At 41.8% G+C, this 21984-nt stretch overlaps 2 protein-coding genes across 7 annotated transcripts in view; both read left to right on the top strand.

The window, feature by feature from the left end:
* Positions 1–273: 273 nt before the first annotated feature.
* lrrc38a (leucine rich repeat containing 38a) lies at positions 274–9782 on the top strand. Its single transcript, XM_071475204.1, has 2 exons — positions 274–1765; positions 6535–9782. The coding sequence occupies exons 1-2, from the start codon at positions 1138–1140 to the stop codon at positions 6780–6782; spliced, it is 876 nt and encodes a 291-aa protein (XP_071331305.1). The 5' UTR covers positions 274–1137; the 3' UTR covers positions 6783–9782.
* A 3091-nt stretch (positions 9783–12873) lies between these two features.
* Positions 12874–21984, top strand: part of vps13d (vacuolar protein sorting 13 homolog D) — a 54093-nt gene continuing 44982 nt past the window's right edge. For all 6 annotated transcript variants that reach the window (XM_071475171.1, XM_071475166.1, XM_071475167.1 and 3 more), the window contains exons 1-10: positions 12874–13414; positions 14055–14229; positions 15447–15524; positions 16715–16905; positions 17458–17538; positions 17993–18109; positions 18204–18308; positions 19577–19747; positions 20516–20616; positions 21622–21790. In XM_071475171.1, coding sequence (XP_071331272.1) covers positions 14133–14229; positions 15447–15524; positions 16715–16905; positions 17458–17538; positions 17993–18109; positions 18204–18308; positions 19577–19747; positions 20516–20616; positions 21622–21790 — 1110 coding nt within the window. In that variant the 5' untranslated portion in view covers positions 12874–13414; positions 14055–14132. The remainder of the gene's footprint in view (positions 13415–14054; positions 14230–15446; positions 15525–16714; positions 16906–17457; positions 17539–17992; positions 18110–18203; positions 18309–19576; positions 19748–20515; positions 20617–21621; positions 21791–21984) is intronic.

Raw genomic sequence — 21984 nt, 5'->3', positions numbered from 1 at the left:
TGGAAATATAAATATTAAATATGAAAAGATGATAAAGTTCAGCGGTTAGCTGCTCGACATTAACCAAGCTCTTTGCTTGCAAAATCAGCAGGTAAACATCTCGTTATAGCTGCTGGCTCGAAATTAAACTTCTTCACTTTTCTTGTCTGTGGAGGTTTCACTCGACACATGATCCAGAGAGCACAAGAACATCCATCCTGGCTAAACAAGAACAGTCATCCAAAAAAACCCAGATAAACTACAAGATGGCAAAGTATAAACTAAAAAGCCTGATTCTTGTGTTTTGTGTGTGAATGATGTGTGAATGTGTGAGAAGTCGCAGATTGACAGTGACACTTCCATCAGCTCATCCTCAGGTTGGAAAATGTTTCGGCTCCACTGTCACGGTGACTGACTGAGCAACTACCTCTGTCAGCATGTGACACAAAGTGTGGGGGAGGGGCAGAGGTGATTCCAGAAGACTACATACGTCACATGTGAGTCACAGATGGCGGCGGCATCCTCGTCGTCACATCAGCTGCCTGTGTGAAGCACTGGCGTCCAAAACACACCGGCAGGATTTCAGTCAGTGAGGACCGTGGCTGTGGTTCTGCTCCACTCATTCCACTGATGACAGGGATAATTGGTTTACCTCAGCTGCTGACTAATGAGACACGGAGGGCTACCCCAGCTAAACTACAGAGACACACACACACACACACACAAACACATGTCTCATAGCTTACCCCATAAACCCCGCCCCTCCCTTCGTTTGCTTCTATTTACCTCTGTGCTAATCCTCTCCCCTTTTCACATCCCCCCTCTTCCCCTCCTCGCCGCTCTCTTGCACGCTCTCCTTTGCTCCTCCCTGCTTTTCCCTCTAAGCCAGCAGGCTGCTATTTGATCCAGACTGCTTGTTACGTGATCTCCTGGTGTACAACACTCCCTCGCTACTCGATGGCTTTTCTTGCGCTGCAGTGCAGAGGGCACGAGAGGATGCCAGTGCCACGCTGAACCTATTGTTTCATCTTTACTTCCCCATCCTGTGGTCTCAACCTGTCTATCTGTCCGTCTCCCTGACCTCCCCTCTTATCCCTCGTCGCGACCCCCAACCCCTCCCACCCCCGTCTCCTGATTAATGCTGCCGGCCCCTCAACAATGTTACCATGTATTAACTGGCTACAGCCTTTCCTTGCCTTGCTCTCCTCCACCTTGCTCACACGAGGCCACCACTGCCCGTCCAGCTGTCTGTGTCCAGACCATCACACTGTGGACTGCACCGGCCAAGGTCTAACCAGAGTCCCGGACTCCATCCCTCTGGATGTTCGACGTCTCCTGCTCTCCAACAACTGGATTCCCTGGATCCCGTCTGACTTCCTGTTCCTCTACAGTGATCTGGTCTACCTGGACCTGAGGAATAACTCCCTCTCCCAGCTGGAGCCAGGGACACTGAGCACCTCCTCTAGATTAGTCTTCTTGGACCTAGGGAGCAACAACCTGACGGAAATCCCCTCTGGGACCTTTGGGGAGTCCAGGAGTCTGATCAAACTGCGACTGGGGAACAACCCCTACCTAAGCATGGTAGGCAGCGATGCTTTTACAGGGTTGACTTCTTTGAGGGAGCTGGAACTGGAGAGAAATGGCCTCACAGCGCTGGACGTCAGAGTCCTGGAACCCCTGCCCTCCCTTCGAAGGCTGCGTCTGGAGGGCAACCCCTGGCTCTGCAACTGCAACTTTGCCAGACTCTTTGTATGGTTGACAGAAAATCGTCACAAGCTCCCAACTGGTAAGATGTACTCTGCTTAAAGTATGGACCAAAACTTCCCTGAGATACATTTAACCTTAATGTTTGATGATCACTTGTAGTTAGAACATGGTTAATCCAATGAATTGACGAAAGTAGCTCATCTTGTTGGTTACAGTGATGTGACTGAAATCAGGCCTCCATCATTTTAATCAGAGGTCCACAAAACTCCATCTTTGTTGCACATCTCAAAGAAAAATGGTTGCAAATTAGGAGAGAATTACATCTTGTTTATTGGTTAACATTAAAATCAGGACCAGGAACCAGATACAGATACAGATAAAGCCACTGTTAACACACTACACAAACTGAAGGCATTTAGACAGCTGTGTAGTTTCCAAAGCTGAACCAGTCTGACCTCAGTGATGGTGCTTCTCAGGGATACACTTGAGCTACATGAAGATAAACTCACACATATGTCAAAAAGAGTCATTCTTCCCGGTCAAGTCAAAAATACAAAACACTGAAAACAAAAAGAGTCAATACTCTTGTTTTCTCTGGACTAAGAAATTTAAAAGTTTGAAGTTACAAACATCAGTGTCAGGCTTCACTTGTTCAGTGTTTGACAAAATATACCTGAATGTCTTGTTCATCATTCACAGTCTCTGTGTGCACTCAACCTGATTTTGCAAACAATACAACCAGTTAATTACATGTTCAACCACACAGACACAATATCACCATATTTTTTGATATGTTCAGTATCTATTTATTTACTGCTAGAAAAACAATGACATTAATTTAACTTACTGTCTTTTATTGAGGTGTTCAGCTGTATCTGGCAGCTGTCAGCAGTCGTTGAAGTTTACTCAGTTGTCAGAATGTGGCTAAAGTATGAACATAAATCACGTGATAACAGATGGGGGGTGGGTGATTGTAAACCCCGTCTCTCTTCAAAGATGATTCCTGGCATGATTAATGTGATTGCCCACGTTGATTTTTCTGCCGACTGCTAGATAATGATATTGATCATAATACTCTATTGATATTGTGACGAGAGTTGTCACCCGTCCCATTTAATATGGTATCGTCCCATATTTGAAAAAAAACCCTGCTGATGCTGTTGATTCAATAGAATTTGTCCTGTATTTTTGCACACGTCATTTAATTTATAAACTCTGTCCTCAAAGTGCTGTGAATAATGTAATGTCAAGTAAAACCAAAGCCCACAATTGGATTGGAGAAGTTTATTAATGAGTGACAAGCTCTGTGTGCTGTGAGAAAATAGGTCACATGATGTGCCCTATTTCAGTGGTTCCCTTCTACAGGTAAAGAGAGATTAACAGCGTCCTGGTGGCTCACCTGAAAGAGCATGTCATAAAGGCTCAGTCCAAACTGCAGCGGCCGGGTTCAAGTCCGACCTGTAGCCTTTTGCTGCATCATATCGTCCCCCCTCTCTCCCTCACTTTCCTGTCTCTCTCTTTCACTGTGGCCATCAGAATAAAGAAAAAAGACTGTCGAGATATACTGCAGGGCCTGTAACCTTATAACAGCACTGTTAGTGCACAGTAACAAAACAAAAAAAATAATTATAAGTCAGTAGTAGGCTACAGTTTTTGTTACCCTTGATATTTCTGTTATTCTGGCTTTATTCTGAGTAACAACTTTTAAACATTTCAAATGCTGTCGGGAAATTTTAGATGTTAATATTAGTTCTTACAAATCGTAATCTGTTGTTTGAAATGTCACCAAGAATAAGTATATCATAAAATAAAAAATGAAAAATGAAATGAAAATTAAAAACTGTGCATAAGTATAATAGTTCAGTAAATATTTTTAGTTACTTTACTGTCAGTTTGTGTGTATATTTAAGGGTGAGCATGAATAATACAAGACAGTTTATTTAAGTCCATCTAAAACTGCCATATTTAATAACATAACATTTCATAACAACATTGTGCAGGCGCTGGACAAAATCTCCAGGCAACAAAATCTACAAGTCTACAGCTGATTTTGAGATCAAAGCTCAATCACTTTGCAGAGAAGTTGAACTGTTTTTTCAAAAGTAATTTGTAACTTTATAATTACACTAAATAATTAATTGCAGTCACTCAAATAACAAGCGTTCCTTTCAACACACTTAAGAAAGAATGAGAGAGAGAATCACAAGGCAGCCTGCTCACTGTACTGTAACAAGCCTTATTCAGCATCACTGCTACCCATGTCTAGACTCCTTCCTCACAGCAAAACACACACACACACACACACACACACACACACACACACACACACACACACACACACACACACACACTGAGATAAATTAAAGTTAAGAAGTGAGTGAATAAACTTGTCTGAGCAAAGATTTCAGAGGACACTGTCTTGCAGTGAGTTTGTATCACAACAGTCTGTGTGTGTGTGTGTGTGTGTGTGTGTGTGTGTGTGTGTGTGTGTGTGTGTGTCTAGCTGTGTGTGCCTGTCTCTGTGTTGCCATTTTGTGTTTCCTGTAGACATATGTAGACCTATTGTTGGTCATGTAATATCTGTGTGTGTTTGCATCAATGTGCAGAACATGCATGTGGGTGTGAATGCAAACATCTGCACATATTGTCAAACACGTGTTACTGCATGTGTACACCTCTACAGCTGCTTGTGAACACACATTCACATGCACTCCATTTTGTGTGTGTTTTGTGTCCACGTGCACGTGTCTGTGTGTGAGGGGATGTGTTTCTGTCTGTCTGTGTCCTGCATGCCTGTGTGAGCATGAGTCTGGCTGCCTGTTGTAGCGCCACGTGACTGGAATATCACCAAGTGATGCGGTCACTGAGTCCCTTTTCATGTGGAAAACCCCTTCTGGTCTTACAGTGACTCACACAAACACAAACACACACTTGACAATGATGTTTTGTGACTCTTGGGTACAGCAGTGCTACACAGGAATCATGATAAAATGGAAGCACCTCTGTCTCCACAGTGGACAAAATGTTTCCGAGGTGTTACACAGTGGATCGGTACGAAACACACAACTTGGTTTCTATTTCTTGTTTTTTTTTTTTTTAAACAAACAACCAGTGGTTTGCAGAGACTAACAAAAATGTGATTTTTTCATATTCAGCCTTTGGGTTAAAGTAGTTATATAATAATATTATCTACATTCTGACCTGCAGTATAAATGTGTAAAGCTGGATGTCTCTTGGTGCATTAGGGGGTCACAGTTTAGAGACAGGTGGCCTCCAGAGATATGCTGTAGATTACCTACAATACGAACACACACCTCCTCAAAAAATGCGTCTTTATGCAATTGCCCCGGGGGCCCCGAGAGCTCTTTGCTCACTGTGTGTCAACTGGTTTGTGAAAAATGAATTGAAATTTTGTTTGGGAATATTCCCCATTAAAGCACAATATTAAATGCCATGAGTTGTTGAACCTGTATTAATTGATTTATGGCCACTTGGGGGTAGTGGAACCAAGCTATAAACACAAAACTGACATTTTACTATCTAATAAAGTTAATATCAGTAATATTATAGCAGCAAGTGGCAACCAATTCTGCAATGATGTCACCCACTGAAAACCATATTTGGAGGAGAAGGTGGAGCTGAGGAGGAGTGAGGGGTGGAGCTGACCTGCTCTGTCCTCAATCCTGATTGTCAGGCAGGTCACCATGTGTGGTGCAGTCTGTCAATCACACAGTGGCCCCGCCCTAATGCATCCCCTGCTTTATGGTCTATTTTCCTCTAAATGGACCATAATTTTAAAAATTAACATCATGTTGTATTGAAGAAGACTTGAAACTAGAGACTGAGACATAAACTCATCAGGAAAACGTTTACTGAGGGAATAAATCAGTGAGAAGTAGAGACATTTTGCCATAGACTTCAATACAATCAGACTTCTTTTTGTAACCAGTGGAGTCACACCCTGATGGTCATTAGATAGAATGAAGGTTTAAGGCTCTTCAGCACTGGCTTCACTTTTCAGACCCAGAGTCTATGTCCATGTTTATACAGTCTATGGTTAGCAGACTGTTGCCTTAACACCAGTTGATAAAGAGGAACATTAGCATTAATTATTTGAAATTGCATTTGTGTCCATCTAATGAATGTAAGTCTCTTTTTAACTTTCGTTTGGTCTCTGAGGGACGTTTCTGCCAATGGTCTCATACTATTGTGATTATGTAGTGCTGGTAATGTGCCAAAAAAAACAAAGCAATGTGCCTATGAAGGCGGGAAGGGGACTTGCGAGTCATTTTTATGAGTTAAAATGTTTGTTAGGCCTCAACATTGCATCTACATGAAAACATGACTTGTTTGTTTAAAAGAAATCTCCACAGGGCCCCTTAAACAGCTGAAGAACAGTGACATCACTGCAAAATCTGACAAAACAGCAGTCAGATGATCAGACAAGATGATGATGATTAGATGATTGAATAAAATATTGCATTATTGATGAGATAACATGATAGTATGTTTTGAACAGGCACTGTACTAGTTCTATTTAAAAACAAAAGCAAAGTCTTCATCTGTCTATTAATTCACATCAAATAGCAATTAATTATTAGGATTGTGTCATCATTTGTCAGCCAGTTGAGAGAGACAGAGTATGACATGCTACAAAGGTCCCCTGACTGGGAATCAAACTATGAACGTTGCAGTTGTATGGCGTGCACCCTAACCACAAGGCCACGGGAGCATCCAAATTTGGTCTGAATAACCACTTTCCCTTGTAAATGAGATGCAAGGCCTAATGTTGATACAGTGTGTTGGTTGTCTATCAGCTGGTTCACTTGTTGTTTCCTCTCCTCCCAGGTTTGGAGGGGATAGAGTGCTCCCTGCCTCTGGATGGACCTCGTGTTCCCCTCAGTTTACTCTCTGAGGACAGTTTTCGGGAGTGCCGTGGTACCCTCACCCTCACGGACTACCTCATCGTCATCTTTTCTGGCATCTCTGTCTCAGTGGCAGCCATCATGGCCAGCTTCTTCCTCGCTTCCACAGTCCACTGCTTCCAGCGCCTCAGCAAAGGCAGCAAAGGAGATGAGGAGGAAGGGAACGACTGATGGGGGGAGGGAAAGGAGAAATGGATTATGTGAAATGCAAGTGTTTTATACAAAACTCTTGCTCAGAGATCCTGTTGGTATCCCAGAGAAAGCTCGACAGAATATGAGAGCAGAGAGAAATCAGTGGTGGGGAGTTAAACAGGCAGAGTCAAAGGAAGATGCCAAACTAAGAAAGCTCTTAGCATGTTAAATCCAAAATCACAGGTGAGCTATCATGACAATCACTGACTGGTTTAGGAAACATCTAGTGGGCTTGAATCACTGCGACGAGGGTTTGCATTCACTGAATGTAGGAATTTCTACTACTGCATACTGCACTGACTGCAGGAACTCTGGTCAGTGCAGAGGCTTTTTGTTAGGAACAGGAGAACTGTAGTACAGGAATTACGCCATTGTTGGAAAAAAATGTATGCAGCCCTCCTCATTAAGATTGACATTGGAAAGAGATTGTAGACTAGAAGAAGATGGAGAGACAAACAGGCGCATACTGGGACTATAGAGAGTGATCAGGAAGCACTACAGGGGAAATGCAAATCATGTCTCCAGCATATGTTGCTATGGAAGCTGTGAAATGTCATACTCGCAAATATTTTTTATCCCATTATCTCAAGTCAACAAAGCTTGTTAGCTCTTAGCATGTCAAATCGAAAATCACAGGTGAGCTATCACAACCTATCACGAGCTATCATGACAGACAATCTTGAGATAACGACATATTATCAGGAGAAAACATTTTTTTGTTATCCCAAGATAACGGGAGGAAACTATGGAAGCTGAGAAAGGCCATACTAAATATATTTTTACCCCATTATCTCAAGATATCAAAGCTCATTTTTTGGTGTTCCAAGATAATGAGGGGTTAACGGGATAATTATTCCTTAATCCCGGGATAAGAAAAAAAGTTTTCTCCTGATAATATCATGTTATCTCAAGATAGAAGAAAATATTTGCGACAATGTTGCAAGAGGAAGAGGTAGCAGTGGGAACTGAATAGTAAAGCACACATAGTCCTTTAAGCAGTCCCCACTGTGTCAGATTTATAAATTCTTACAATGACATTGCAGACTACATGTGACGAACCACAGTTTTGCTGACTTTTACATGACTGAACCAACAACCTCAGTTCCCAATTTCATTCCTCCATCTTTACACCTGTGTGCAGAGGAGTGTTCTGTGCTCCTGTGGGACAGTATCACAGAACACGAAGTGTCAAACCAGGCAAGAGAAGGGGAAAAATCTAACTTTCTATTGTCTTCCACAATAATAAACTACAACAAGCAATAACTTCCACCAAAAACTGACTTTTCATACATTAGCATCCAACATTTAAATACATTTTCATGCAGTTTATCACAACGGCATGAAAGTGACTGCATTAAACATTAGATTGCACTCTGCAGTCTATCCCAGTTTGCAGACCTCTGCAAAGTCAAGTCAAAGTAGCTGTGCTTGGCTTTGAAAGTAGTAGTAAAATTGGCTGTTTTAGGTCAGATCCTACCCAGAGTGCAGTGTGCTACAAAGACCTGGTTTGGGCTGGGTCCTCGGGTTTTCATAAGTTTAGGTCAGCCAGTACTGGTACAGCTGGTGGCTAAGTGCCTTTGCTCAACAACCTCTTGGTTGTTAAAAGAATAGTTGTCAGGATCTGAACATTAGCTTTCTAAAACATTTGTACACTCATTCATAACACAACTTTTATTTCATATATTATATTTTCTTCCAGTACTGAAACAAATGCTTCATTCCACCTGAAAATACATTCAAAACTGAACCTGTTAACTCCTTACGTTGGCAGACTGAATTGCACTTTCCTTAAAGGTATCATCAGCACACTGCTGTCATTCTTGGAGAGTCTATTACAGTTTGGTTCACAGGTGGCAGGAGATATTCTTGGATTCAACTTCCAAAAGTAACAATGCCCTCTCATATTGCAGACTTTTGATTAGTCCTGCTGTAATCCACTGAAGCAATAATACTTACAATACAGCTGACAGCATCTGATTTGGACCTAACCTTCTAAAAGAGGTCAGAGGAGCACGGGCCAGACTGGTTGGAACTGACGGAAATGCTCAGATAACCATTTTTTACAACTGTGTTGAGCAGAGAAGCATCCCAGGCTGCACAACATGTTGACCCTTGAGGTGGATGGACTACAGCAGCAGAAGACCACATCTGCAGGTTCTGCTCCTGAAAGCTGAGGCTGCAGTGGACACAGGTTCACCAACATTGGACAGACAAAGACTGGAAAAAACGTATGATGAATGTGTGACAGCATGAATCCATATGTCCGTCCTTGTGTCAACAGTCCAGGCTGGTGGTGGTGGTGTAATAGTGAGGGGAATGTTTTCTGAACACACTTCAGGCTCTTAATACCAATCAGTCATGGTTTGAATGCCACAGCCTACCTGGGGATTGTTGATGACCATGTGCATCTTTATGGCCACAGTTTTCTAGTTTAACTACTGTAAGAAGATAGCAAAATGAAACTTCTGGCCTGACATATACTTGGGTCATTGGTCTGAATCCGGCCCATATACGCCCACATCTGGGCAGATTCTGACTGTTATCCTCAGGTTTTGGCTCACAGCTGGAAGATTTTCTGTTTGTTCATCAGAATTGGTACAGATGTAGAAACAATCATGCTGGATATAGGCCAGATTCAGACAATTGATCTGGGCACATATTAGGCCAGAAGAAAACAAGCATGTGGCCCAAGTATGGGCCAGATTTTTTTTATATCTGGTCTTATATTTGGTGTCTTGGAGGATGGAGTTAACTGATACCTGATTTTAATTGTCCTCCAGGTTTTAAGGTTTCTGGTTTGTTATTTGTGGTCAGTGTTCTTCATCCACTGATCCCCAATTTGTTAGAATCCCTGTAACTTAAATCCAATATTTTGTAAATTTGGCTGAAGGGAAAATCACTTTTGTGGCCATATTTGATTGTTGGGAAATTCCTTAAATTCCTTCAGATTTTTTCAAATAAAGTAATGTTTTTATTTCACCTTTGATTATTGTTTCTTCTTCTATAGCATATTATCTACTGTGTGTATTTTATAGCATTGGCTGTCAAACTTTTTCACATCAATAACCCCTAAACTGACACAGACCTCGGACCCCCATCTTCTAAGATTTTTGCTTTTGATGTTTTTTTTTTTATAGAAAGTTTTGAAACCCATGACCAAAATAGTCGCACATTCTGTCACTGTGTTACTTGTGCATGGAATTATTGTGAAAATAAATTATTCGTCTTCTTGTTGGGGACCACCCAGGAATTCACTGAAGGACCCCTGGGGGTCCCCAGACCCCACTTTGAGAACCACTGTTTTATAGCACTTGCTTTTTGGTTCATTTATGTTTTACTTCCTATTTGCATGATTTCTGTTGTCATCACTGAGTCATAGCGTTCATGTCATCAGGGTTGGGTTTGATGTCGATCTTACACTTGTTTAATATTAATTAAGACCAGAGACTGTTTATTTAATTAGACTAAATTGAGTTTTAATCACTCTCTCAATCTTATTCTCACATATGGCATAGGATTTGAACATTTAATATTTATTTACTCAAAACCCTCTTTATTAACACTTGAGTTCACAGTAATGGATTACAGAGTATTTGAGAAAAAATTCCATTACAGCAGGTGTCTATCTGACAATACTGTAATCCAATTTAAAGAAAGAATCACATTGTCCAATATGGAAGAAAAAGCTCAGAAAGATAGTCTATTAAAATACAAAATCAGCCTCCATAATGCTGGATGGAACAGATGGCTCCAGTTTCACTGTGGGCCTGTCCTGGATTATAAGGGGAGGAAACATGAGAACCAGCCAATGGGCTTGGAGGTTTATTAGTGTCAGAGTAGTGTAGTGAAGACTTCACATCTGCCAGGACTGGAGGGTGTGGGGAGGCTGGATTGTGATTGCTTTGTTTTTAGTATGCTCTTTGTTTGCAACATTTAGTGGGATGGAACAACCTGAAAAGCAAAACCTGAAATATAGAGTGGATATGTAAAGTATTTCATATAATAAGTGTTGTCAGTCCAGTTTATCATCCAGGTGAACAACCAGGCACTACTCTGAGGAGTGTTTGTTCCTGCATAAGTCCACCGCCAGCTCTTTGGTTTTCCCAGCATTGATCTGGAGGCAGTTCCTCTGTCCACAGAGTCCTGGGTCAGTCCTCCACACTCCCTGTTCTTCCCATCAGTGATGAGGCCGACAACCGCAGAATCATGAGAAGACTTTTGCAGGTGGCAGTTAGCAAAGTCGTATGAGAGTCTACAGTGTAGAGGGTACAACCCTACATACAACCCATACAACCCTGTCGGACACACAGTCCTGTATCCTCACATACTGTGGTCGGTTGCTGAGTTAGTCCAGAATCCATGCAGTGAGGTATTGGTCCACTCCTGTGCACTCCAGCTCGTCCCTCAGGAGCGTGGATGGTTCTCACAGTGCTCCTAGCCTTCTCCGGGAGAGAGAGGAATCTATGCCCAATCCCAGGCTGATAGGCAAACTGTAGCAGGTCCATTGATGCGCTCACCAGGGGGCGAAGATGGTCAAGGGTCTTCATCAGGTGGGATGTCAGTGCCACCGGCCTGTAGCTGTTGGAGCAGGATGACTGTCTACTGGAGATTGTGGAAGGGGGTGAAGGGCAGTGGACAGGAAATGTAGTGGATGTGTAGAGTGGCTGTGAGCTGAGTGACATGGGGGCAGGGCAGGTCACAGGGGGCTCAGGTGGTGGTGGACAGCTGCTGGAGCGGGGAGGACAGGAGAGTGACACTCGCTGGCAAGCTCCCCTCCCAGGTCTGGCTCCAGGAAGGGACCCAGATTTCCCTTTTTCCGGGTGAGGTGCTGCAACTCTGTCTGTGCAGAAGAGTTTGTTTTTTTAACCTTGTTCTTCTTTTATTTAATTTTCACAGAAAATTGGGGAGAAAAATAACTAAACATTCATGAATGAGGCCTAGTGATGTTTCATAATTTCTGGAACTGGAGATAAAATACTGCCTGTCTGACGTTTACTGTGTCTCAGAAATTGTAGGTTCAGCCACCTCACCACCCCTCCTCTGAGCCCACTTTAGTTAACATCACACAAAGCACTTCATATCTTCAATTTGTTCATGCAAAAACTGGCTGACAAGATAAATGACCTATCATCATCTTAATTATGGCACCGGATCCATTGTACAGAGTTCAGTTCATTTTTCCTCCTCACGGTTTTGGAAACTGTGCAGCTGATATAAGGAAAAAAGAGAGCAGGCATCGCCATCTATCTATATCACTTAAACACAACTTCACATAGACTGGGACATATTAATATTCACCTCCATTGTTTTGGAGTGGAAGCACAGATCTCAGGACAGATATCTCAGTCCCTGGAGGCGAGACAGAGAACCACCACTTTCTAACTTGGGTGATCTGACCTTCAAGTAGTGCATTTATTTTTCTTTTTACTGTATGTAATTAAGTAGCTTTTGTGTACTTGTGTGCCACAGCTCTGGTATTTTGAAAATGTTTTTACATTTTACACCTCAGCTTTCACGCAGTGCATGTGCTGCTAGCTGCTGCCGGCAGGTCTCTGAAGAACTGCGCCTCTCTGCGGAGAAAACGACAATTTGCACTTGTGCCCGCCGGAAGTCTTCGTGTTGTGTTCACGGTCTCTTTCTTTTGTCAATTTTCTAGAGTTCGAATCAATTTGAATGTGCTGTTCACAACAGCCTTCAACTAATCAATCAATCAATCAATCAATCAATCAAAGTACTTTAATGATCCCAAACTGGGAAATTGTTGCGTTGCAGCAGCAACATACATGACATATGACACATACAACATAATGACACATACATAAAGGGAATACGCTCACAGCTATCAGCAAGAAAAAATGTATACGCAGGAAGGATAGGTGTACGTATGTACGTAGGCTACATCAACAAAATACTACGCAGCCCTAGTTTAAGTTTTGTAAATTACTTTGCAAAATGTTCAGTTGGTACAGTTGTACTTTTGTAGTAGTACAAATTAGCAGAAGTTTTAAATTCCCAGTGCCCGGTTTGAACGTAAACGCAACACGAGAGGAATGGTTTGTTTTTGTCACATGACAGGAAGTATGTGTTGGAAGTTCCCTTCTATTAGGAAGTGTGTTTATTTACGATGCAGCGACACACAGCTCTGTAGTCTTAAAATGCAATAATCGCCCGTTTATTCAGGGTGGATGAACTGTGTTTTCTGTGAAAACGAACCCGGTTAGTGTTGCCTTTGAGCGTGACACCGTGGGCCGCCTGTTTTCGGCTGTGAGCATTCATCCTTCGCATGCTAGTCGCAGCTAGGTGTCGAGCTAACTGGGATCACAACCTTGCCCTGTCCGTCACCACAACCACGGGAGTTTCGCGCTGTTCGCGGACGGTGACAACTTTTCAGGAGGTTCGTCATTTCCACTTTGCCCTGGTTTGGCTAATATGTGTTAATAAAGCGTGGCAGTGTGAAGTGTGTGGCTCTTGTACCGCTAACCGTCACTGTAGCGTGAGTCCTGTCCTGGGAGGCTCTGACAGGACATGAGCAGCCTCTGACAGCGGCGTCCGGCTGGACCAGCATGGACTCGGCGACGCTGGCTCGATGCACGGACTGAGCGTCTGAAGCGGTAAGTCAGCAGCTCTGCTTCACTGTTTGACATTAACGCAGGGTTCATGGTGGCTGTAGGCGGGTTGCTGCTCTGATAACATCTAACTTTAGTTGGGTGTTAAAGTTACTGTCACTCTGCCAACATCGGATAAGAAGGCGGCCGTGAGTAAGCCACCGGCCGCTTCACTAATTCTGTTGGCTGTCACTGAAGACACGACCTCGGACACTTTCACTTTAGTTTCTGTCGCCAAGCTGCTGCTAAAGAAACTAACGGTCCCCGAATATGTAACTTAAACACACTTTTATCAAAAACCCCGTTAAACAGCGTGGCCATGTTTGATGTTGTGGTATAGGTGCTGAACCCAAAGACTAGACAAAGACAGTACCGTCTGCAGTGAACGCCTGGCGTTTGATCAGGGCCCTGTCTGCCGAATTTATAGACAGACTAACAATTATTGAAAAGCCTTTAAAGTCACACTGAAGCTTGGACTATGTTGGTTTGTGGCTATGAAGAAATTAACTTTTTACATTTTTGAATGGAGTTTGGCAGGTGAAGGATCTCTGCATGACAACAGGATGTGTTTGGCGTAATGAAGACCGAGTTGTGAGCAACTTACTGCTCAGATCAGTAATCATACATTGTGCACCTCTTCTGTCAGGGCTACAACCAAGAAGGTGCTTGTCAGCATCACAGCTTCCTCCCTTGGTGTAGCTCTCCTCATCTGTGAGCTATCAGGATGTTGGAGGGCCTTGTTGCCTGGGTGCTAAACACATACCTGGGCAAATATGTCAGTAACCTGAACACAGATCAGCTCTCCATCGCGCTTCTGAAAGGTAATTACACATGCTTCTATTTTACTGGTCCCTTAAAGTTATTGCTAAGTATTTTACCAAGCACACTGCAGTGTTCTGGATGTTGAAATGTGTTTTCCATTGTTCCCCCGGCGGCTTTTGAAATCCATCAAAGTTAACATGATTTCTGCTTTTATTGTTGTGCATGAGGTAGTTACATATTAGTACAGATGAAAGGCTAAATTGTCTTATGTGACAGTGAGAGATTTCCTGACATTCAAGTATGTGCAAATTGAATTTGAAGACTATTTGTAAAGTGTTCGACCTTGACGATGACAGTGTTTGATGCACTGCTTGCCGCCTATTTAGATTTCCTTATAGCTTCATTAGTTTCACAGTCGTGCTATGGTGTAAAGTTTGTGTAGGGTGATGTTGGAGGAAAATGCAGCTAAGAATTGACATGTGACCCTAAAACAAGAGTGACACCACTAGCGTGCAGCTAGACTGTGCTTTCTGCTGGTGAAGTTGGAGTGAGGAGCCATTTATAAGTTGCACACAGCATCGGCATTTCATAACCAGCAGAGGTATTTGTTTATAAGAGTCAGTACGATGAGATGTGGCATATGTTTTTAAGGGCCATATGTTGGTAGCAGTGTACCACAAACCACCACATGGACTCAACATATCTGCCACTAAAACTTTGAGTCGCATATAATCAGCCATTTTTAATTCGCTGTGCATTCTCAAAGTCAGATAACACTCAGTTGGCAGTTTATTAGGTACACCAGGCAAAATGAATGCAGTCTGATACAACAGCTCAGCATGAAATCCTATGAATCCATCATGAAGTTTAAGTTAAGTCGGTGTGGAAACTGCCTCTGTGAGGTGCTGATTCAGCTGTTTTGTCATTGTAGACGCTGTAGTTTATGGTGCTGTTGACCTGTATTGCATCATACAGAGAGGTGTTTTAGTCTTTCCTCATTGACAAATAATAGTAACAGCTCACAGTATAGCACAGTATAGCAGGATACACCACCATACTGTTGAATCAACACGTCTCTGAAACAGTCCCAATAAAACTGAACATTAAAACCTTCATGAATGAGGATTCATTGCAGGACAGTTGTAGTTGACCGTGTCAGTTTTAGCTAGGTGTTGTATAACAAATTGTAATTTTAACTTAAATTGAGACCATCAGCACTGATTGGGAAAGTGAGGCGGCCCGGCATTGGCACAGACAGTGTGTGTTTCCTGTTCAGGTGCAGTGGAGCTGGAGAACCTCCCTCTGAGGAAAGATGCCCTCCGAGAGTTTGATCTGCCATTTGAAGTCAAAGCAGGTGAGACACGTTGACTGACTGACCTCACAAACTTACCACACATAACTTACAAAAACTATAACCAAAGCCATCAATCCTTTTTGATTGGACCATGTATTTCCCTCAGATTACTTGTCCAGGAAGCGCATGCTTAAATTATTATTTTTTTTTTGTTTTTGTTGTTGTTGTTTTTTTTGCTGATAAACCAAAACTTAACTAGTCTTTAGTAATAGCGGCCACGATGTCAATAATCAACATGGCTGGTATATGGCATCCCATAAACTGCATTATTTTAATTAGCCCCACTTTTTCAGTCACTTCTTGACACCACTGCTATTGTTTGCACATATATTTTAATTCCACCACCATCAATAGAGAAGCTTGTTGTTTCATTTTGAGTTTCTGACACAGCACATTTCCTGGAAATGGAAGGCAGCCACAGATGCTCGGTGAATAAAGCAGGGAACTGTCTGTTGGGGAAGAGCAATAATTTTGATCTAATCTTGTGCGTTGGTAATTGCTAAATAAAATGTCTCCTTTGAAATTACACTGTCAGATGGACATGTCTTTAAAGATTGGTTGATCAAACCAACATGCGTCAGAAAAATACTTTGCCACCACAAGCCGCTGTTCTTCAGATGCAAGGATAGAAAATGAAATCTGTGCTTTGTGTTTCTCTTTGGACTTTTTGTAGCTGCACTGCTCTGCATCGCTGGCGGTCTCATTCTGAATCAGGATTTTCCTGTTTGGTGACATGTGCTCTAGTTTAATGACGGAGGAGCAGCGTTCTTTATCTCACATACCTGCATTCGCTGCTGAAAAGAAACAAGTCTGGGGGAGTTTTGAGAGATGCTTTGACTCTTAAAACCTGTAAGGCTCAAGACTTTTAAAAAAAACAACTCCATGGACAGTGACAGAGACCGTCAGAGTACTTCTCACAATGATTACTGATCTTGCACTTTATAACAATTTATTTTCAGCATTATCACTAACAATGAATAACAACCAGCATGGTTTAAAACAAAGGCCTTAATGCACATGATGAGAAGAGGTGATTCATAACATCTGTAGATTTACAAATCTTTTATTTTGCTCCTAAACACATCACGTTCATCTTGTTTCAACAAAACTGACATGAATATGAATAAGAGTCAAAATTGAGTTTATTTCTTCCTTTACCATGATCTGTGCATCATTGTGTCTTTCACCAGGCTTCATTGGAAAGATTACTCTCCAGATCCCTTTCTACCGGCCACACAGTGACCCATGGGTCATCTCCATGTCCCAGCTCAACCTGATCATCGGCCCCACCGAGCTGCAGGAGTATGATGGAGAGAAGGAGAGAGAGGAGGAGAGGGAACGCAAGAAACGTCTCCTCCAGGCCCTCGAGGACAAATTCAAAGTAGGTGGATCAACGCTAGAGATAAAATGTGCTTTTCACTTGTCCCACTAATGGAAAAAAAACTTTTTTATCGATTTAGTTTACTAGTCTATAATGAGCGTTGGAGGCCCAGGGGAACACTCGAGTAGCTACGGACTTGTAGATATATTCAACATATGTCACATGTCACTTCTTCAATTAATTGAGGTTATGTCCCCAAACTATTATTCTCTGGTGTTTTGATGTGGTGATTTTGAACCACAGACAAAGAGAGCGCTGGTTTTCAGACTGGTTCCTGTTGCTACAGGAATCAATCTGATACCAGGTCACAAGTCTGAATTGTCAGAGAAAAAAAAAAAAAAGAATCCCAAATTCTCCCTCAAGCAAACTGAGTCTTATCTAAATCAGATAATGGAACTGGACTTTGTGGCTTTGCCCTCTTGTCCTGATGTGTGTGTTCATTGCCTCCTTTAGTTATTTTATTGTGTCAAATCTATACACTTCTCTACCAAGCACTTTTATCTTTAACAGTCTTTGTTGTTGTTGATGTGTGTATGTGTTTGACTCTTCCAGAGTGAGTGTGAACAGAGAGGAGAGTCATACTGGTACTCTGTCACTGCCTCAGTGGTCACCAGGATTGTGGAAAACATTGAGGTAAGTTATCCAATATTAGATACAATAACTGGGACTATCAAAAATAACCATGCATATTCAGTTCAAACACCCCATTGCAAATAGTAAATAGTCCACCCCATTCCTGATCAGTAAGTGTGGACTAGATATTCGTAAGAGATCTTAGTATAATACTATAATACAGCACAGTTCAAAAGCAGCACAAACTCCACGCTCTAAAATGACCATACGATTAAATCAACGCCAGAGTACGACAAAAACTGAACTTTATAATCTTCATTCACAACATAGGCAAAGTTTTAACCATACACTCAAAAAGAAGAATATCTAAGTAGGTAAATCACTTCCAAACATCAGGACAAAGAATTTCCATGTTGCTGTCCCGACACTGTGCCTGGCCTGCCTAAAGTAATCAGGAAGTTGTTATTATTTGACCCTGAGGTACAGATTGAACTTTTTTCTGTCTTATTTGTAGCTGAACATTCAAGATGTGCATCTTAGATTTGAGGACGACTTCTCCAACCCCGAGAAACCCTTCTCCTTTGGGGTTTGCATCAACAACATTTCTGCTCAGAACCCCTCCAAAGAGTCGGTAAGTGTTCACTCAAAGTCTCCATTCGGTTCAGTCATGACCACCATGGGTCTTTTGCATTAAAGGTTAACAGAAACTTTCTTTGTATTTGCAGGTCCAGAAGTCGCTCCGACAAAAGCAGCTGGAGATTGAAGACTTCTGTGTCTACTGGGACACAGAGTGTGAAATGCTGGGACAGCTGCCGGCAAATCAGATCCAGGTCAGGAATGTGGTGACAACGTCAGGATCATTGACATGACGTGCATATTTTTGTGTCCGAGTGCATTACTTTCCTTTAAAATAATTTTAATTCATTCATGACATGCATCATTTTATTCTATAAAACTGCTGTAGTTTGATCATGTTTTCAGTACATTATAATAATGTATATATTTTATATTTTGGCATCTCAAACCACCAAAATGTCTGGTGGTGCAACCGTCCGAGTTAATGAACAGCCTGAGAAAAGTATTAAATATGATATTTTAATAATAATAAATTCAAAATAAATACTGTGGCATGATTTTATTTTTGAGACCTTTCAAATAAACTAAATTCACAAATATTAATAGTTTTAAAGGTGTTAAGATAATTCAAAAACTTTTGTCCGGGAATTTGTGTATTGTCAAATGTCAGGGTGGTGCAACTGTATACATGCATCTTTTATTCTGAAGTGAATAGTTACAACATCAAACAGGATATTCCATCAGCCAGAGGACCCCAAGTGATCTTTATTGATGAGTGAAAAGAGCTCTCTCAAATATTGATAAAAATAGCTACTTTCAACTCATAGTTAGGCTGGTACACTTTTCATGTCAGGTGGTACAACCAAGGTAAAACTAGGAAAATGTTATTTTATTATAAAAATGTGTTAGCCACTATAGACACACTCAGGTATACTTGCCAAACATTTCACTTATAAATCGAAGGAAAGTATATAAATTTGGTTGCGCCACCTGACATTTTTCAGGTGGTGAAGTTAAAAATACAGTCAAAAAATGAATTTAAAACTTTAAAACAAGATTTACTATAAATTATTATCTCGACAAACTGAACTGAACCCCAGAGAAAAGACATTCCTGCTAACAACACAGCATCTAGTCATGAGTGACAGTGATCTGTTGTTTGTGCACCTAAGGGTGAGATGTGATGTTAAAGGGATACATGATGTGAAGTAAATTAATTTACGCACGTGACTTAAATTTAAACATTATCATAGTGTTGGTTAAGTTACATGTTTTGATTAATGCCTAATCTTACAAAATGATAATAGTAATAATAATGTGATATAGTAAGATAATATGAGTATAGTAAAGAATGAAATCATGAATCATGAAGCACAGAATAGAAGCTGCTTGGTGAAGCACTCAGAAAGTTTCATGAGCGATGCACTGTGATGATGCAAAACCAAATTAGATGTAAATGCATCGTCTCGGCTCTAAGGTCAAATTCCATATGACTTGTCTGATTCATTTTGTAACTGCACAGGATGCGATGACCCGGTGCATGCAGAGCCGTGAGCATCAGTACATCTTCGAACCAGTGTGTGCCTCCGTGCTGCTCAGAAGAAACGCCTCCAAGGAGCCTCTGAGGTCCCGACACACCCCACGGATCGAGGGCCAGGTTCAGCTGGAGCCCATGTCCCTACGCTTGTCACAGGTCTCTATAAACACCTGATGTCCTTCTTCTTCTTCAGTCACTTTTACACACTTTCACGCACACTTACAAAAGAAAGGGGAACAAGCAAACAACAACAAACCCTGGGAATCTAATGTGGGGATTTGCATGAGTTAGACTCTGCACGCACACACACACACACACACACACACACTCGCATCGCACATGTATGAAGTTAAAAACAACGGGACTACCTGTCTTTTTAAAACATCTGCATTGCTTTTTAATGACAGTAACTTATCAGCACACAAAAAATGAGAGTAGAATAAGAACTAATCAGTGAATGTAAATAGTATTGGTATTAAAAAGTGAATATCGTTTCTTCCGAAGTAAAGAGGAGACTACATAAGGACTGATTAACCTGAGAAGATTTTAGATTTTCAGAGTCATTCATTTTTAATCCAGTCAGCAAATGTACCTTAGCCGTGAGGCCCAAGTGACAGGAAGTGGCACTGGCAGGAGCTGACCACCTCCTTCCTGTGGATTCATCAGTCTGGTCCAGACTCATATTCCAAATAAAAGTACTAAAACGACGGTTTATTTTTACAGCACAACCTAATTTCACATATCTCTAAACCAAAGCCTGAGTTTCATCAAGCAAATGTTTGATCATTAGCTTATGTAACAGAAGCTTTCAGACAATTTCTGACTGTGTGTATGTGTGTGTGTGTGTGTGTGTGTGTGTGTGTGTGTGTGTGTGTGTGTGTGTGTGTGTGTGTGTGTGTGCGTGTGGTTTGTGTTGTCCCTTAGGTACAGTACCAGCAGATCATGGCCTTCCTTAAAGAGCTAGACCGCCGGGAGAGAGAGATGCTTTACCGTAAATGGAGACCCAAAGTCCCCATTTCTGGAAAGTAAGTTCACACTTAGACACTTGAGTTTTTTTTATTGTGGGAACAAAGAGTGAGTTAACTTTCTCTCAGAGTAGAAACTGAATTATTCACCAGTCTTATTTTTTTACACTTGTTTTTGAGCCCAGCCTTAAACTTCTGTACATGATATTGACGGCCATGAGACGTCCCACTAGATCACCAGCATCTCAAATCAAAACAAACGCTTTGTCGACCACACCTTCAGCTTCCCTTATTATTGACGCCCAGTGAAAGTGGGCACTGAACACACAGTGTGTTTAGTGTATAAAGTTACCCTGTGTACATGAGAGTCAACAAAAAACACTCCAGCCACAATCATTGCCAGCTAGCGATAGCAGCATTTGCTGAACACATTCATAATGTTGGTAACCGCAAGGTAGCTAACGTTGTCATGTCTCCCAGTCACTAATGAAAACAGACATGAAACATTATGCAGCATCAAGTTACTAACACAATGAGGAGAAGAAAGAACAGTTCTGAGCCCTTTAGCAGCTCCTAGGTATCTACATCTTGTTAAAGCCAGTATTGGCTCCACGGTCGGACTGATCCACTGGGACCAGCCTGACGAACGACACTGAGGGAGCTGGTAAAAACTTAACTCCTCCTGTGCTCTGGTCTTATCTCTTTCTCTGTCGGAGCCTTTTCAGCCAAAAAATGTGGTTTCTTCAGTGGAGGAAATTCTAAAAGGTCGTTCTCAGGAGGGACTCACATGCACTAACATGCACGCTTGTCAGGACCAGCTATCAAAACAACGACCAGAGAAGCTCTGATTACACACCCCCACACAGGGGGTGTGACTTTGTCCTCTGCTCAGGATGCCAGTACTCCAATATATCTTTACTAAGAAAATACTTATTTACCGCTATGTAATTTTGTAAAATCTCTTATATACAACCTTTAAGAGCATTCCACATTGCACCTCATTGCACATATTGTCTGTGTAATAAACCTTTATATCAGACCATGCGACATTGTGTTTCCCTGCAGCTGCCGGCAGTGGTGGATGTTTGCCATCCAGGCCAACCTGAGTGAGATCAGGGAGCAGCGGCGGCGAGGCAACTGGGACTTTGCCCTGCAGCGAGCCCGAGATGCCCAGACCTACACCAGCCTCTACTTCAGAAAGCTCAGAGCAGTCCCACTGAGTCCTCAGGAAGAGGTGCTGCACTGGAACACACACTTAAGAGACTATATTATTCATATCTTTATATATAATAAATCAGTAACATTAAGTCTAAACAACAACAACTAACACATGTTGATTATATATTGTCCCACCTATTCCCTTTCATTTTATTGATAGGAATCATAAAATAATTTTACTTAATGTAGTCACAAACCTTTGAAACAGCA

Source organism: Trachinotus anak, unplaced genomic scaffold (assembly GCF_046630095.1).
Source record: "Trachinotus anak isolate AG129_WGS33_773 ecotype Australia unplaced genomic scaffold, CSIRO_AGI_Tana_v1 ptg000004l, whole genome shotgun sequence".
Lineage (NCBI taxonomy): Eukaryota > Metazoa > Chordata > Actinopteri > Carangiformes > Carangidae > Trachinotus > Trachinotus anak.
Note: the sequence above shows the minus strand (reverse complement) of the source record. Positions and strands in the feature narration are given on the sequence as shown.